The sequence below is a fragment of the Vipera berus genome, assembly GCF_964194415.1.
Source record: "Vipera berus genome assembly, chromosome: 3".
In the NCBI taxonomy this organism is placed as follows: Eukaryota; Metazoa; Chordata; class Lepidosauria; order Squamata; family Viperidae; genus Vipera; species Vipera berus.
The window spans coordinates 2057221-2072959 of NC_138204.1; the positions used below are offsets into that span (position 1 = coordinate 2057221).

General features: G+C 48.5%; 1 protein-coding gene across 1 annotated transcript in view; it reads right to left on the minus strand.

Moving 5' to 3' along the window:
- DNMT3B (DNA methyltransferase 3 beta) overlaps positions 1 to 15739 on the minus strand; it is a gene marked incomplete at its 5' end in the record, with an annotated part of 51193 nt that overhangs the window by 17033 nt on the left and 18421 nt on the right. Inside the window, 9 exons of the mRNA XM_081323629.1 lie at positions 1829 to 2012; positions 2836 to 2948; positions 3271 to 3350; positions 5311 to 5355; positions 5576 to 5713; positions 8384 to 8525; positions 9876 to 9983; positions 10852 to 11010; positions 14801 to 14929. Of these exons, the coding sequence (XP_081179755.1) occupies positions 1829 to 2012; positions 2836 to 2948; positions 3271 to 3350; positions 5311 to 5355; positions 5576 to 5713; positions 8384 to 8525; positions 9876 to 9983; positions 10852 to 11010; positions 14801 to 14929 (1098 nt within the window). The remainder of the gene's footprint in view (positions 1 to 1828; positions 2013 to 2835; positions 2949 to 3270; positions 3351 to 5310; positions 5356 to 5575; positions 5714 to 8383; positions 8526 to 9875; positions 9984 to 10851; positions 11011 to 14800; positions 14930 to 15739) is intronic.

Consider the following 15739-nt stretch of genomic DNA (forward strand, 5'->3'; position numbering starts at 1 on the left):
AAGATTTTTTTCCCCCAGCCCAGGCGGAAAGAGGGGAGTTGCCTGCACCCCCTTCGCCGGGTATAGGTAGCCCTCGCTAATAAAGGAGAATATTTGTAGCTCAAGATTGATGTGAGGGGTCCTTGGTGCTCTCTGAGCTTGCTTGCTTGCAGACGTTTCATGACCCAACTAGAGAACGCCATCCTTGCTAAAAGAGAAGAGGAGGAGGAGGAGGAGGAGGAGGAAAAAGAGAAGGAGAAAGAGGAGAACTGCGGGGTCCTTGATGCTCTCTGAGCTGGGCAGTTTTCTTGCAGACATTTCATGACCCAACTAGGGAACATCATCAGTGCTAGAAGGGAGTGGGATGTGTGGAGGAGGAGGAGGAGGACGATGACGACGAAGACTATGGGCTCCTTGGTATTCTGTTTTTTTGCAGATATTTCATGACCCAACTAGGGAACATCATCAGGGCTAAAAGGGAGAGGGGTTTGCAGAGTGCAGGAGCAGGAGCAGGAGCAGGAGGAAGATAACTGCAGTGTATGCTTCTCAGCACGCGACTTTACAATAACTATGGGGTCCTTGATGCTCTCTGAGCTGGGCAGTTTTCTTGCAGACGTTTCATGACCCAACTAGGGAACATCATCAGTGCTAGAAGGGAGTGGGGAGAAGGAGGAGGACGACTGTGGGGTCCTGGGTGCTCTCTAAGCTGGGTGGTTTTCTTGCAGACCCTTCCTGACCGAAACTAGGGGACATCATAAGTGTTAGAAGGGGGGAGGAGGAGGAGGAGGAGGAGGAGGAGGAGAACTGCTCTCTGTGCTGGTTTGTTTTCTTGCAGACCCTTCCTGACCCAAACTAGGGGACATCATCAGTGCTAGAAAAGAGGGGTTTGGGGGGGTGAGGAGGAGGAAGAGGAGTGTGGGGTTCTTGGTGCTTTCTGAGTTTTTGTGGTTTTCTTGCAGACGTTTCATGACCCAACTAGGGAACATCATCAGGGCTAGAAGGGAGGAGGAGGAGGAGGAGGAGGAGGAGGAGGAGGAGGACTGTGGGCTCCGTGGTGTTCTCTGAGCTGGGCGGTTTCCTTGCAGCCGTTTCATGACCCAACTAGGGAACATCATCAGTGCCAGAAGGGAGGGGGAAGAGGAGAAGGAGAACAACTGCTCTCTGAGCTGGTTTGTTTCCTTGCAGACCCTTCCTGACCCAAACCAGGGGACATCATGAGTGCTAGTCAGGACTGCTGTTTGCTGTTGGTTTAGATTCTAGTGGCTTCCTCCGTCAGCCTTGACAGAAACATCTGCAAGAAAACAGGCAAGCTCAGAGAGCACCAAGGGCCCCTTCAGGTAGTCCTTGACTTACAGCCACTCATTTAGCGAATGGTTTATTCCACACCCGTTTAAAAACAGCCCTGTCAGCGGTTCCACGAAGGCTCCGGACCCATTTGCAGAGAAAGCCCCAAGTGGCCTCAATGGCTCTCAGAAGGAGTACCAATGACCAGATGACTGCCAAGGAACGCAAATCCTTCCATCCTCTGCCATTCAGTCAGAACTGAAGAAGCTTCAAGGATGAGAAGCGAAACATCTTAAGGAAAAACAATAGCCCAATTAGTTGCCTTTGGAAAAAGCACTTTGGGGATTGACGTTGTACAAAATCTCTAAAACAAGTAATCGATTTATTCCTCAGGAGGCTGGGCGAAGACGATCCCTTACGATTTCCCGCTTGGATTTTTTGACGGACTTTGCTCTGGTGCGTTGACTTTCTGGAAAAGCTGGCAGGGAGGAGGGGGGAACAGCGGGGCAGCTGAGCTTGTCTCCCGCCCCTGCCCCCCAAAAAATGTCTCCATCCCCTTCCTTACATATTCTTGCCCTTCCTCGCTGGTGAAAAACTCCTTCAGGCGCGTGTTCCAATCCTGCCGTCGCTGCAGGACGCCGTAGCGCTGTTGCGGCCGACACACGTAGCAGCTCCAAGGCTCTTCCTTCCGGGCAGCTTCCGCCGTGCCCCGTCCCACCAAGGTGTTCAGACAGTCCACGCAGAAGCAGCTGCAACGCACGGGAGGAACCTTAGGAGCCGCCGAAACGTCACAGCCCCAACCGCACAACCGCTTACGGCTACCGTGGGGGACCCAAATTGTCCACTGCTAAGTGAGACCCCTGTTAAGTTAGCTTTGCCCCATTTTACGACCTTCCTTGCCACTGTTGCTAAGTGAGTCCCGGCAGTGGCCAAGTTAGTAACATGGTTGTGATCTGGGTTCACCCATTGACTTGGCTTGCCAGAAGGAAAGGAAAGGAAAGAAGAAAAGAAAAGAAAAGAAAAGAAAAGAAGAAAAGAAAAGAAAAGAAAAGAAAAGAAAAGAAACAGGAAGGTTGGATGGATGGAAGAGAAAGAAAGAAAGAAAGAAAGAAAGAAAGAAAGAAAGAAAGAAAGAAAGAAAGAAAGAAAGAAAGAAAGAAAGAAAGAAAGAAAGAAAGAAAGAAGAAAGAAGAAAGAAAGGGAGAAAGAAAGAGAGAGAGAAAGAAAGAAAAAGGAAGGAAGGAAGGAAGGAAGGAAGGAAGGAAGGAAGGAAAGAAAAAAAGAAAGAGAAAAAAAGAAAGAGAAAAGAGGAAGAAAGAAAGAAAGAAAGAAAGAAAGAAAGAAAGAAAGAAAGAAAGAAAGAAAGAAAGAAAGAAAGAAAGAAAGAAAGAAAGAAAGAAAGAAAGAAAGAAAGAAAGAAGAAAGGATGGATGGATGGATGGAAGGAAGGAGGGAGGGAGGAAGGAAGAGAAGAAAAAAAGAAAGAGAAAAAAAGAGGAAGGAAGGAAGGAAGGAAGGAAGGAAAGAAGGAAAAAAGGAAGGAAGGAAGGAAGGAAGGAAACAGTTGCCCACCTGAAGCAGCTGGCACTGTCGCAGAGAAGTAACTCGCTTCCTTCACAGCAGATGGTGCAGTAGGTCTGGTACCCATCTTCGTCATACATGTAGAAAAACTCCAGGAACCGATCCTAGAAGACAAACAGCCCCCCACCCCGTGTCCTAAGCGTGGCGTCCATCTTCTGCCCAGCTTTGCACCTGGCACTGCAGACCAGTCTTCCCTCACTATCTGAGGTGGGCAGCGAAGCAGATTGAAACAACAAACAAGCAAGCGGCAAGATGCTAGTCCCTGAGCTTTTAAGAATTTTCCCGCTGAGGAAGCATCAGCATCCTATTGAGATGAGCTGCAGGTGACAAAAGGCGAAGCGGCCCAGCCGCGCCTTGGCTAAGCGGAAGGATCTACCTGATGCCAGGTGAAAGCGCAGTCTTGCCCGCCCCGAGCCCCGGACTCACCTGGCAGGTCCGGCAGAGTCCCCCTTCGAACAGCGGGTGGAAAGTGACGGGGTTCTTCTTCCCACAGGACAGGCAGCTGTCTGTTCAAAAGAGTTCAGGATAGACACCCCTATAAACAATCCTACAGGCAGCCTTCTCCACTAGCTGCTCTCCAGATGTTCTGGACTTCAAGTCCCAGAATCCACCAGGGCTCCAACACTGGCCGATGTCTAGCGCCAGCTGGAGGGAAAGGAACTTAATCTGTCTCGGTCATTTTGGAGGATTGGGGTTCTGAGGCCTTTAGGGACACTCACACTTCACCCCTTTTTTCCCATCGGGGACCTGCCTGCTCCCCAAAACCACACAGACCTGGAGGAGGAGGAGGAGGTGGTGACTGTGTAGTTCAGGATTTTTCAAACTCGGACCCCTTTAAGCCCTGGGGACTTCAGTTCCCAGAATTCCTAAGCCAGCTGCCCAGACTCAGGGCTTCTGGAACCTTTTTAAGCTTGGTGGACTTCAACTCCCAGAATTCCCCAGCTAACGGTCAGACCCGTGTTTCTTAAGCCTCCTTAAGATGGGTGGACTTCAGCTCCCAGAATTCCTCAAGGCAGCTGACCAGTGCTTCTCGAATCTGTTTAAGATGAATGGACTTCAATTCTGGGAGTTGAAGTCCACCCATCTTAAAGGGCCCAGCTTTGAGAGACCCTGATTTAGAGGCTACCCATTATCAAATGGCAGAAAGTGAAGAAGAACTAAAGAGCCTCTTGTTGCGGGTGAAGAAGGAGAGTGCAAAACATGGGTTGAAACTTAACATTAAGAAAACCAAGATCATGGCAAATAGATGGGGAAGAAATGGAGGTAGTGACAGATTTTATTTTCCTGGGCTCCAAGATCACCGCAGATGGGGACTGTAGCCAAGAAATTAAAAGACGCTTGCTCCTGGGGAGGAAAGCCATGGCAAATCTAGACAGCACACTAAAAAGCAGAGACATCACCCTGTCAACAAAAGTGCGTATAGTCAAGGCTATGGTCTTCCCAGTTGCAAAGTATGGCAGAGAAAGTTGGACCATAAGAAAGGCTGAGCGCCAAAGAATTGAGGCCTTTGAACTCTGGTGCTGGAGAAGACTCCTGCGAGTCCCTTGGACTGCAAGGCGATCAAACTGGTCAGTCCTAGAGGAGATCAACCCTGACTGCTCTTTAGAAGGCCAGATCCTGAAGCTAAAACTCAAATACTTTGGCCACCTAATGAGAAGGAAGGACTCACTGGAGAAGAGCCTCATGCTGGGAAAGATGGAGGGCAAGAGAAGAAGGCGACGACAGAGAATGAGGTGGCTGGATGGAGTCACTGAAGCAGTAGGCGTGAGCTTAAAGGGACTCCAGAAGATGGTAGAGGACAGGAAGGCCTGGAGGAACGTTGTCCATGGGGTCACGATGGGTCGGACACGACTTCACAGCTAACAACAACTCATTATCAAAGCATGAGGATAATCCATCCTTCTGAGACCAGATGCCAAGGAAGATATTGACCCGGGTTCATGTCCACCTTCAGGAAAGGTGGCCTTCAGCATCCAAAAGAGCCACGTCAGCCCTTGGATAATGACCCGGACATGTGGCTGAATTTCTGATTGGTCACATCTCTGGGAAAGGGCCATTTCCACCTCCAACCCCACCCGATACAGGCAGTCCTCGACTTACGACTGCAATTGAGCCCAACATTTGCATTACAAAGTGAGGCGGTTGTGAAATGCGCTTTGCCTCAATTTTAGGACCTTCCTCGCCACCGTCGTTAAGTGAATCAGTCAGATGGTGGCTAAGTGAATCTGGCTTTTCGGTGGACTTTACTAGTGAGAAATTCGATTTATCACGTGATCCCGGGACACCGGCATAAATGCGACCCATTTGCCGAGCGTACAAATTTTGACCACGTGACCACGGGGATGCCGGGACGGTTGTGCGCAAAGCAGTTAAGTCACCTTTTTTCAGTGTCGTTGTAACTGGGAATGGTCGCTAAACAAACGGCCGCAAGTCGAGTACACTTTGAAGGCCCACGAAGCTGCTTACCTTCCAAGCTCTTTTTGTTATTTTTGGCTTCAGAGACCATCCTTTCTGCAAAAAGGGTCACAAAGCATGTTTTGTAAACAACCGACGGGAGACAGTCAAGGGAAGGGGTGTCCCCCCCTCCCCAAAAGGGGCAGCTTTAAAAGAACCCCCACAGCCGCTGGGTACAACCTGTGGGTCTTTCCCCCAAAGATGCTGGGCCACCATTCCAGCCTCTCCCCACCCAACGGTCTCTGTTGAAGCGACACACACACACAAACACACACACCTCTGGTTTGGTTCTCCACCGACGACGTCTCCTTGCTGTTGGCGCCGCTGCATCCATTGGGCTTAGGTCGCTTGGGTGGGGGGGGCGGCTCTGGGGGGCAGCAGTCCTCAATGATGATCGTGGGAACCATTTTAACCCCTGCAGATAGATAATATAGATAGAGAGATAAATAGAGATAGATAGATAGATAGATAGATAGATAGATAGATAGATAGATAGATAGATAGATAGATAGATAGATAGATAGATAGGAGAGATAAATAGAGAGATATGACAGAGATAGAGATAGATAGATAGATAGATAGATAGATAGATAGATAGATAGATAGATAGATTGATAGATGATAGATAGATATGAGATAAATAGATGAGATAGATAGATAGATAGATAGATATAGATATGAGAGATAAACAGATAGATAGATAGATATAGATATGAGAGATAGATAGATAGATATGAGAGAAATAGAGATAGTAGATAGATATGAGAGATAGATAGATATGAGAGATAGAGATAGATAGATAGATAGATATGAGAGATAAATAGATAGATATGAGAGATAGAGATAGATAGATAGATAGATAGATAGATAGATAGATAGATAGATAGATAGATAGATATGAGAGAGAAATAAATAGAGAGAGAGAGAGAGAGAGAGAAAGAGAGAGAGAGAGAGAGATGGAGATGGAGATGAGAGAGAGAGATTTAAAAGGCAGCGGAGGTCAGAGACCAGGCAATCTCCCCCAAGGAGAAAGCAGAGATGAGGAAGTGCTGGCAAGCCCCCCCCCCATGCTCCCCCCACCCCCGTGATTTGGGACAGGCACCTCTGCTGTTAGCAGGTGAGACAGACTAGCTCGAGCCCACCAACCCCTAAGCCACAATCGCCAAGAAAGTTCAAATCCGTGCAAGTCGAACGTTTCAGGTGCAAACTGATGCTTATGGAAGGGGGTCTGCAGGTTAGAAGGATCCCAGCATAAATGGGCTTGTGGCAGACCCCATCTTGACTCTTTGGACCCCTCTGCCCTGCAGACACGCCCACAATCAATTCCCAGTTTCACCTATAACCGTATAATCCCCTATAATCAATTCCCAATATCACCTATAATCATATAATTACCCTAATCAATTCCCAGAGCTTATAATCACCTGTAATCAATTCCCAACAGCACCTCTAATTATATAACCACCTATAATTAATTCCCCAGACCCATAATCGCCTATGCAGGTAGTCCTCGACTTACAATGAAAATTGAGCCCAAAATTTTCCGTTGCTAAACAGGACAGTTCAGGGAGTTTTAGCCCCATTTAACGACCTTCCTTGCCACCGTTGTTAAATGAATCATTGCGGTTGTTAAGTGAGTAACACAGTTAAGTGAATCAGGCTTCCCCGTTCACATCGCTTGTCCGAAGGTCGCAAAAGGGGATCAAAAGTGACCCCACTGGGACACCACAGCCGTCATAAATACGAACCCACTGCCTAGCGTCTGAATTTTGATCATGTGACCCTGCAACGGTTGTAAGGGTGAAAAACGATCACAAGCTACTTTTTTCGTTGCCACTGAAATTTTGAACGGTCAGTAAATGAACTGTTGTAAATCGAGGACTATCTGTAATTCTGAGTGTCTATAATTGCCTAGACCAGGAGTAGGCAACCTTGGCTCTTTTATGACTGGTGGACTTCAACTCCCAGAATTCCTGAGCCAGCTATGCTGAGGGGAAAGGGAGTTTCCAAGCTGAGCCATGCTGGCTCAGGAATTCTGGGAGTTGAAGTCCACCAGTCATGAAGGGGCCATAGTTTTCCCCCATGCTGGCTGAGGAATTCCACAAGCCATGGCCATAGTTCCCCCATGCTGGCTCAGGAATTCTGGGAGTTGAAGTCCACGAGTCACAAAAGAGCCAAGGTTGCCCACCCCTGGCCTAGAATCAATTCCCATAGTTCTCCCGTGCTGGCTCAGGAATTCTGAGACTTGACGTCCACCAGTCGTGAAGGAGCCATAGTTCCCCCATGCTGGCTGAGGAATTACACAAGCCATGGCCATAGTTCCCCCATGCTGGCTGAGGAATTCCACAAGCCATGGCCATAGTTCCCCCATGCTGGCTCAGGAATTCTGGGAGTTGAAGTCCACGAGTCACAAAAGAGCCAAGGTTGCCCACCCCTGGCCTAGAATCAATTCCCATAGTTCTCCCGTGCTGGCTCAGGAATTCTGGGACTTGACGTCCACCAGTCGTGAAGGAGCCATAGTTCCCCCATGCTGGCTGAGGAATTCCACAAGCCATGGCCATAGTTCCCCCATGCTGGCTCAGGAATTCCACAAGCCATGGCCATAGTTCCCCCATGCTGGCTCAGGAATTCTGGGAGTTGAAGTCCACGAGTCACAAAAGAGCCAAGGTTGCCCACCCCTGGCCTAGAATCAATTCCCAATATCACCTTTTTTATAATCACCTATAATCAATTCCCATTATTGCCTATATAACCGTATAATCACCTAGCATCAATTCCCAGCACTCACGATGGCCTCCAATCTGCTCCCAGTTTCACTTCTCATCATATAATCGCCTACAATCAATTCCCATTATTGCTGATAGTCGTATAATCAGCTAGCATCAATTCCTGGCACTCACAATTGCCTATAATCAATTCCCAATTCCCAGAATCAATCATCAATTCCCAAAAGGCCCTGGAGGACGCAGCGCACAGCCCACACCCCAGCTGAGCCCAGGAGCAGATCAGCAACGTCGCCGAGCGGTCACAGCGAACAATCCCGCTGCCCTTTGCTGGTGAAGCCCGGGCAGGGTGGAGGTCTTACCCGAAGTCTTGGGGGGCCGGAGGCCCTTCTCTCCCATGGGGTGGAATCCCTGGGTGGCCCAATCCAGCATCGGCTTCAGCTTCTCGTCCAGGGACTCCCCGGGGACGCTGGAGAAAGTCTTCCCAGCACGGCTGCTGGCAACCTGCCGTCACAAGAATTTTGACCACAGAGGATTGGGGCCGGGGGCTCAAAGCTGGAGGAAAGGCCCATTTACCGCGCAAAGAGTCTTGAGTGGATCTGCCCAAATCCCACCCAGACAAGGGTCCCAGTCATTGGGGTGTTGTTTTTTTTAGCAGAGGTGGCAGCAAGGATGGGTTTTGAAGTGCCGCTATGCGGCCCACCTGGAGTGGGTTTGGATTTGGCGACGTGCACAAAAACCTCGCAAAAATGGGTCAATAAATTAAGAGGAAGGAACGTCCGCCCAAGGGCAATTTTGCTACGGCCATTCAGCGTTATCTGTAGCTTTGGGTTGAACTGTGGGGTCCTTGGAGTGTGGTTGTTTTCCGGCAGACGTTTCGTGACCCAACTAGGGAACGTCATGCTAGAAGGGAGGAGGACGACTATGGGGTCCTTGGTGCTCTCTGAGCTGGGTGGGTTTTGCAAAGGTTCTTGCAGACGTTTCATGACCCAACTAGGGAACATCATTAGTGCTGGAAGGGAGTGCAGAGAGGAGGAGAAGGAGAAGGAGGAGAAGAACTATGGGGGCTTTGCTGCTCTCTGAGCTGGGGGGGGTCATGCAACTGGGAAACCATGCTAGAAGGGAGGAGGAGGAGGACTGTGGGGTCCTTGGTGCTCTCTGAGCTGGGTGGTTTTCTTGCAGACGTTTCGTGACCCAACTAGAGAACATCATCAGTGTTAGAAGGGAGGGGGGGTTTGCAAGGAGGAGGAGGAGCGGGGGGGGGGCACTGTGGGGTCATTGGTGCTCTCTTGCTCTCGTGCAGACGTTTCATGACCCAACTAGATAACCGCATCAGTGCTAGAAGGGAACGTGCTATGCTCCCTGTTTATACACTAGTGACTTGCCCTGTCCACCTTGGTAAGAGTGGATTTTTTTTAAAAAAAATTATTCATTTGCATCCTGCCTTTTGTTATTTTTACAAATAACAAAAGGGGGCAAGGAGGCCTAATACTTTTTCCTCCTCTTATTTTCCACCTATTATCTGGTTGGGTCATGAAATGTCTGTAAGAAAACCACCAGCATAGTGATCACCAGGGTCCCTATCCTCCTCCTCCTCTTCCTCCTCCTACTCCCCCCCTCCCCCTACATTTTACATATTCCACCCCTGTCCAGCACTGATGATATTCCCTAGTTGGGTCATGAAACGCCTGCCAGAAAACAATGGTGCATCAATGACCCTACAGACGCTACGTACATTGGTGTCAACAGGCTTACAACCACCCACTCTGTGCCCCCGATGGGCACCGCCCGTCGTCCCCATGCTAAGCCACCATCTCCTCTGCTAAGCCACCTTTACACCCACCCCCTTCTCACCTCCAAAACATGGAGGATGGATTGTCGGTAGGACACCAACTTCTGAAATGTGGTGGGGTTAAAATGGTCCTGGAAGTTCACCAGCCCTACCAGTTTTTCAGCGGAGATCTGCAACAAGGAGACAAGGGCTAGTCAATCTTCATCCCTTTATCCCCGCCGTCCCGGAAAAGACGCCCCCCCCCAGGGCAACATCCTGAACTCCCTAAATCTAGGATCAACCTGGTGGCCTCTCTACCTGGAGAAACAAGAGGCTCAACCAGGTGGTCTTCTCCTGAATAGGGATCAACTTGTGAATTTCCCCCGCATTTCTGAGATGGGTTAAAGCACGGGGTCTTCAAACCTGGCCCTTTGATGACTTGTGGACTTCAAGTCCCAGAATTCCTCGGCTGAGGGATTCTGGGAGTTGAAGTCCACAAGTCATCAAAGGGCCAGGTTTGAAGACCCCCTGTTGTAGGCAACAGCTGGTTTTTGTTGGGTTTGTTTATGCATTTGGAAAAGTCAAGGGCAAGAGTTGTAATAGGACTTTTTAATAAGATCGTTATCCGTTATCACGTTGTCACCTTCACAGATATTCCCTTTTTCTCTTTCCTTTCTTAATTTGCAGGGCAGCCATCTTCCTCGTTTATTTGCAAACTCAAAAATGTTTTTTTTTGTTTCGCATAATTCGGTTTGGTTTCGCTTTCTTGAGCTGGTCACCTAGACCAAGGGTCTTCAAACTTGGCCCTTTGATGACTTGTGGACTTCAACTCCCAGAATTCCTCAGCCAGGCACGCTGAGGAATTCTGGGAGTTGAAGTCCACAAGTCATCAAAGGGCCATGTTTTGAAGACCCCTGCTTTAAAATATCCGAACCCAGCTAGTTGACTTTCTATTCCACACAAACGACGGCTAAGAAAATGGTAGATTAGTCCGAGGAGACAGCCAGGCCGCTGACCCTCTTCTCAACCAGCCCACCCCCCCCCTTCCACGCCCCTCACCTCCGAAAACTTTCCGTCCCCAAACCATTTCACCCAGCGCATGCCGGGGGCCGCCTGGCGGTTGGAGGTGGTCTTCCAGGACACCACGATGGCCGGCCACCAAGAAAAACCTTTGATCTTCCCCCAGACCAGCTCTCCACACCCAAAGCCCTTTCCGTCCTGCAAATCAAAACAGAAAGAAGGGGAACGATGAAGAACAGAGGTCAGTTGGGGTTAGGGGGCAGCCCCACAGCTGCTCTTCCGAACGGAGTCACTGGGCAGGGTGATAAGCGGGATATAAATTTACTCAAGTGACTAAAAGAAGCAAACTGGCGAGTTCAAGAAGGTGGTGAGTAAGGACTGGACTATTTGTTTTCCAGGTGCAGCCTTGCCAGGAGCCACAGGCCAGGAGGCAGCATCAAGTCATTTGTTTTATTTATTATTTATTTTGTTATTCTTTTGGTTATTTATTTTGCTATTCTTCAGGTAATATTTCTCTTGTTATTCCTTGTGGTACTTATTCATTAATTTCATTGGTTATTTATTTTATTTCGTTCCCTCCTTTGTTATTTTTACAAATAACTCGAGGAAGCGAACACACAAGCATTAGTTCAGGGGTAGGCAACCCTGGCTCTTTTATGACTCGTGGACTTCAACTCCCAGAATTCCTGAGCCAGCCATGCTGAGGGGAAAGGGAGAGGTTTCCAAGCTGAGCCATGCTGGCTCAGGAATTCTGGGAGTTGAAGTCCACGAGTCATGAAGGAGCCATAGTTCCCTCATGCTGACTCAGGAATTCTGGGAGTTGAAGTCCACAAGTCACAAAAGAGCCAAGGTTGCCTACTCCTGGAACAGCGCTACATCAGGATCCAGATCAGAGTTCTACATTTTTCAACTGGATGTTCAGGATTGCTTATTCATTCACAGGTAGTCCTCGACTTACGACAATGACCACTCAAAGTTACCACGGCACTGGAAAAAGGGACTTGTGAGCATTTTTCACACTTACAGTTGCAAGAAAAAGTATGTGAACCCTTTGGGATTACGTGGAGTTTTGCATGAATTGGCCATAAAATGCGCTCTAAACGTCATGTAAGTCACAACAATAGAAAAACACAGTCTGCTTAAAATAATACTACACAAACATTAGCTGTTGTCATGTTTTAATTGATCATAAGATGGAAACAAGAGATTGCCGGCGGGTGACACCCAGGGATAGGGCCTTCTCGGTGGGGGCGCCTGCCCTCTGGAACCAGCTGCCGGTGGAGCTGAGGACTGCCCCCGACCTCCGATCATTCCGCCGGGGCCTGAAGACCTGGCTCTTCGAGCTCTCGGGCCCAGGCTGAGGAGAAATTTTTAATTGGGGTTCTTTTTAATTGAGTACAGGGTCAATTTAATATTTTTAATTTGGTTCTTAACTTTTGTATTTTGGATTTTTAATTCCCTGTAAACCGCCCTGAGTCCTCAGGGAATAGGGCGGTATATAAATGTAACTAAATAAATAAATAAATAAACATTCACAGTGCAGGGTGGAAAAAGTATGTGAACCTTTGGACTTAATAACTGGTTGACCCTCCTTTGGCAGCAATAACCTCAACCAAACGTTTCCTGTAGTTGCAGATCAGACCTGCACAACGATCTGGAGTACTTTTGGACCACTCCTCTGCACAAAACTGTTTCAGTGTAGCAATATTCTTGGGATGTCTGGTGTGAATCGCTCTCTTAAGGTCATGCCACAGCATTTCAATCGGGTTGAGGTCAGGACTCTGACTGGGCCACTCCAGAAGGCGTATTCTGTTCTGTTGAAGCCACTGTTTTGTTGAATTACTTGTATGCTTTGGGTCATTGTCCTGTTGCATCACCCATCCTCTGCGGAGCTTCAGTTGGCGGACAGATGGTCATACGTTTTCCTGCAAAATGTCCTGATAAACTCTGGAATTCATTTTCCCATCAATGACAACAATCCGTCCAGGCCCTGAGGCAGCAAAGCAACCCCAAACCATGATGCTCCCTCCGCCATGTTTTACAGTGGGGATGAGGTTTTGATGTTGGTGTGCTGTGCCTTTTTTTCTCCACACATAGTGTTGTGTGTTTTTCCCAAACAACTCAATTTTGGTTTCATCTGTCCACAGTATATTTTGCCAGTAGTGCTGTGGAACATCCAGGTGCTCTTTTGCAAACTTCAAACGTGCTGCAATATTTTTTTTGGACAGCAATGGCTTCCTCCGTGGTGTCCTCCCATGTACTCCATTCTTGTTTAATGTTTTCCTTATTGTAGATGTGTCAACAAAAATGTTAGCATGTGCCAGAGATTTCTGTAGGTCTTTAGCGGACACTCTAGGATTCTTCTTTACCTCATTAAACATTATGCGCTGTGCTCTTGCAGTCATTTTTACAGGACGACCACGCCTAGGGAGAGTAGCAACACTGCTAAACTTTCTCCATTTGTAGACAGTCTGTCTTACCATGGACACATGAACATCAAGGCTTTTGGAGATACTTTTGTAACCCTTTCCAGCTTCATGCAAGTCAACAATTCTTGATCGTAGGTCTTCTGAGAGCTCTTTTCTGTGAGGCATGGTTCACATCAGACAGTGCTTCTTGAGACCAGTAAACCCAAAACAGGTGTGTGTTTTTAAAGGGCAGGACAGCTGTAGGCAACACATCCAATATCATCACACTAGTTGGAGTCAAGGTTGGCTCACTCCTGGCTCCAATTAGCTCTTGGAGAAGTCATTAGGCTAGGGCAGGGGTCAGCAAACTGAAACAGTGAAAGAGCCACTCGGAACCGGTTCCCTCACAAAAGGAAAAACTGGGAGCCGCAAAAAATGTGTGCGCATGCGCATACATGCGCGCATGCGCAGAACAGGGTTTGACTGAAGAGTGGAGACAAGGCGAGATATGCACCTACCCTGCATATTTGAATTGATTGGTTGAACTTTTTTAGTCCCACTTTTTTTTTGGACTGCACATGGCAGAGGACAGGAGACGGCTGAAAGAGCCGCATGCGGCTCCGGAGCCGCGGGTTGCAGACCTGTGGGCTAGGGGTTCACATACTTTTTCCACCCTGCACTGTGAATGTTTCCATCTTATGTTCAATTAAAACATGACAACAGCTAATGTTTGTGTAGTATTATTTTAAGCAGACTGTGTTTTTCTGTTGTTGTGACTTACATGACTTTTAGAGCGCATTTTATGGCCAATTCATGCAAAACTCCACGTAATCCCAAAGGGTTCACATACTTTTTCTTGCAACTGTACGAACATTGCCGCATCCCCCTCATCGTGTGATCAGATTTCAGGCACTTGGCAACCGGCATGTAGTTATGACGGTTTGCAGCATCCCCGGCGGGGGGGGTCACGTCATCCACTTTTGCGACCTTCTGCCAAGCAAACTCAAGGGGGGAAGACGGATTCGCTTAACGACCGCTTCACTAATTTAAGAACTGCAGCGATTCGTTTAACAACCGTGGCAAGCCAAGTTGTAAAATGAGGCAAAACTCACTTAACGGACGTCTCACTTGGCAACGTACATTTTAAAATTTTTATTTAATTTTAATTTGCAGCCTTCCCTGTGCTCACGTGATCCAAATTCAGAGGCTTGGCAACTGACGGTTGCCGTATCTCAGAGTCACGTGATCCCCTTTCACGACCTTCCGACAAGCCAAGTCAGTGGGGGAGCCAGATTCACATAACAACCGTGTGACTCACTTAACGACGGCAGGGTTTCCTTTAGCAAATGGGGCGAGAAAGGTCATAAAAGGGGGGGCCAAAACGCATTGAACGTGTGCCTCGACAACACAAAGTTTGCTCTCAACTGTCATCATAAGAAGGACTATCTGGACAAGGGGTAGATTTTTGGTTAAAACTTAAACTCTTGAAACTGTTTTGGAGGCCGCTCGTTTCTGCCAACAACAACGGGGCGTATCTCCTTTAACGACGGTTAAATTCACTCCTGAAGCCCAGCTCAAACCTGATATTCTTCCATCTTTCTCAGTGTTCGGTATTCATAGCCGTTCGGGACCTGGGTGTTCTCCTTCTGCTTGGAAATCTCCTCCTCGGAGTAGTTTTTCTGGATACATCTAGAAAGCCTCTTGGAGTGCTGGAAAGGAAGGGGAAAAAATGAGTCCACCTCGCAGGAGAGGCGTGACAGAGACGGAAGGAGGGCGCCTCGATCAAAAAACAAGACCGTCCTTGCAGAGAGCCTGCAAAGGGACCCTCTAATCTCCTCCTAAGCAGGGGTCTCCAACCATTGCAACTTTACGCCTTGCGGACATCAACTCCCAGAATTCCCCAGCCAGCCACGCTAGAACTAGAACTCACCGTCTCCTGGCAACTGACCCAAAGTCACCCAGCTGGGTTTCATGTCTAAGGCAGGACTAGACTTCACCGTCTCCTGATGATTGGCCCAAAGTCACCCAGCGGGCTTTCATGCCTGAGGTAGGGCTAGAACTCACTGTCTCCAGGTGATTGGCCGTCACCCAGCCGGCTTTCATGACTAAGATGGGACTAGAACTCACCGTCTCCTGGTGATTGGCCCAAAGTCACCCAGCGGGCTTTCATGCCTGAGGTAGGACTAGAACTCACCGTCTCCTGGTGATTGGTCCAAAGTCACCCAGCCGGCTTTCATGACTAAGATGGGACTAGAACTCACCGTCTCCTGGTGATTGGCCCAAAGTCACCCAACCGGCTTTCGTGCCTAAGACAGAACTAGAACTCACGGTCTCCTGGTGACTGGCCCAAAGTATTGCTGGCTGGCTGGGGAATTCTGGGGAGTTGGGAGTCTGCAAGGCTTAAAGTTGCCAAGGGTTGGAGATCCCTGCCCTTGAGGACTAGTGTGATGGGTTGGCAGATTCATAATTCAGCCTGCCCTCACCAAGTAGGACCAAGGACCAACAGGGGGCAGTGTTCT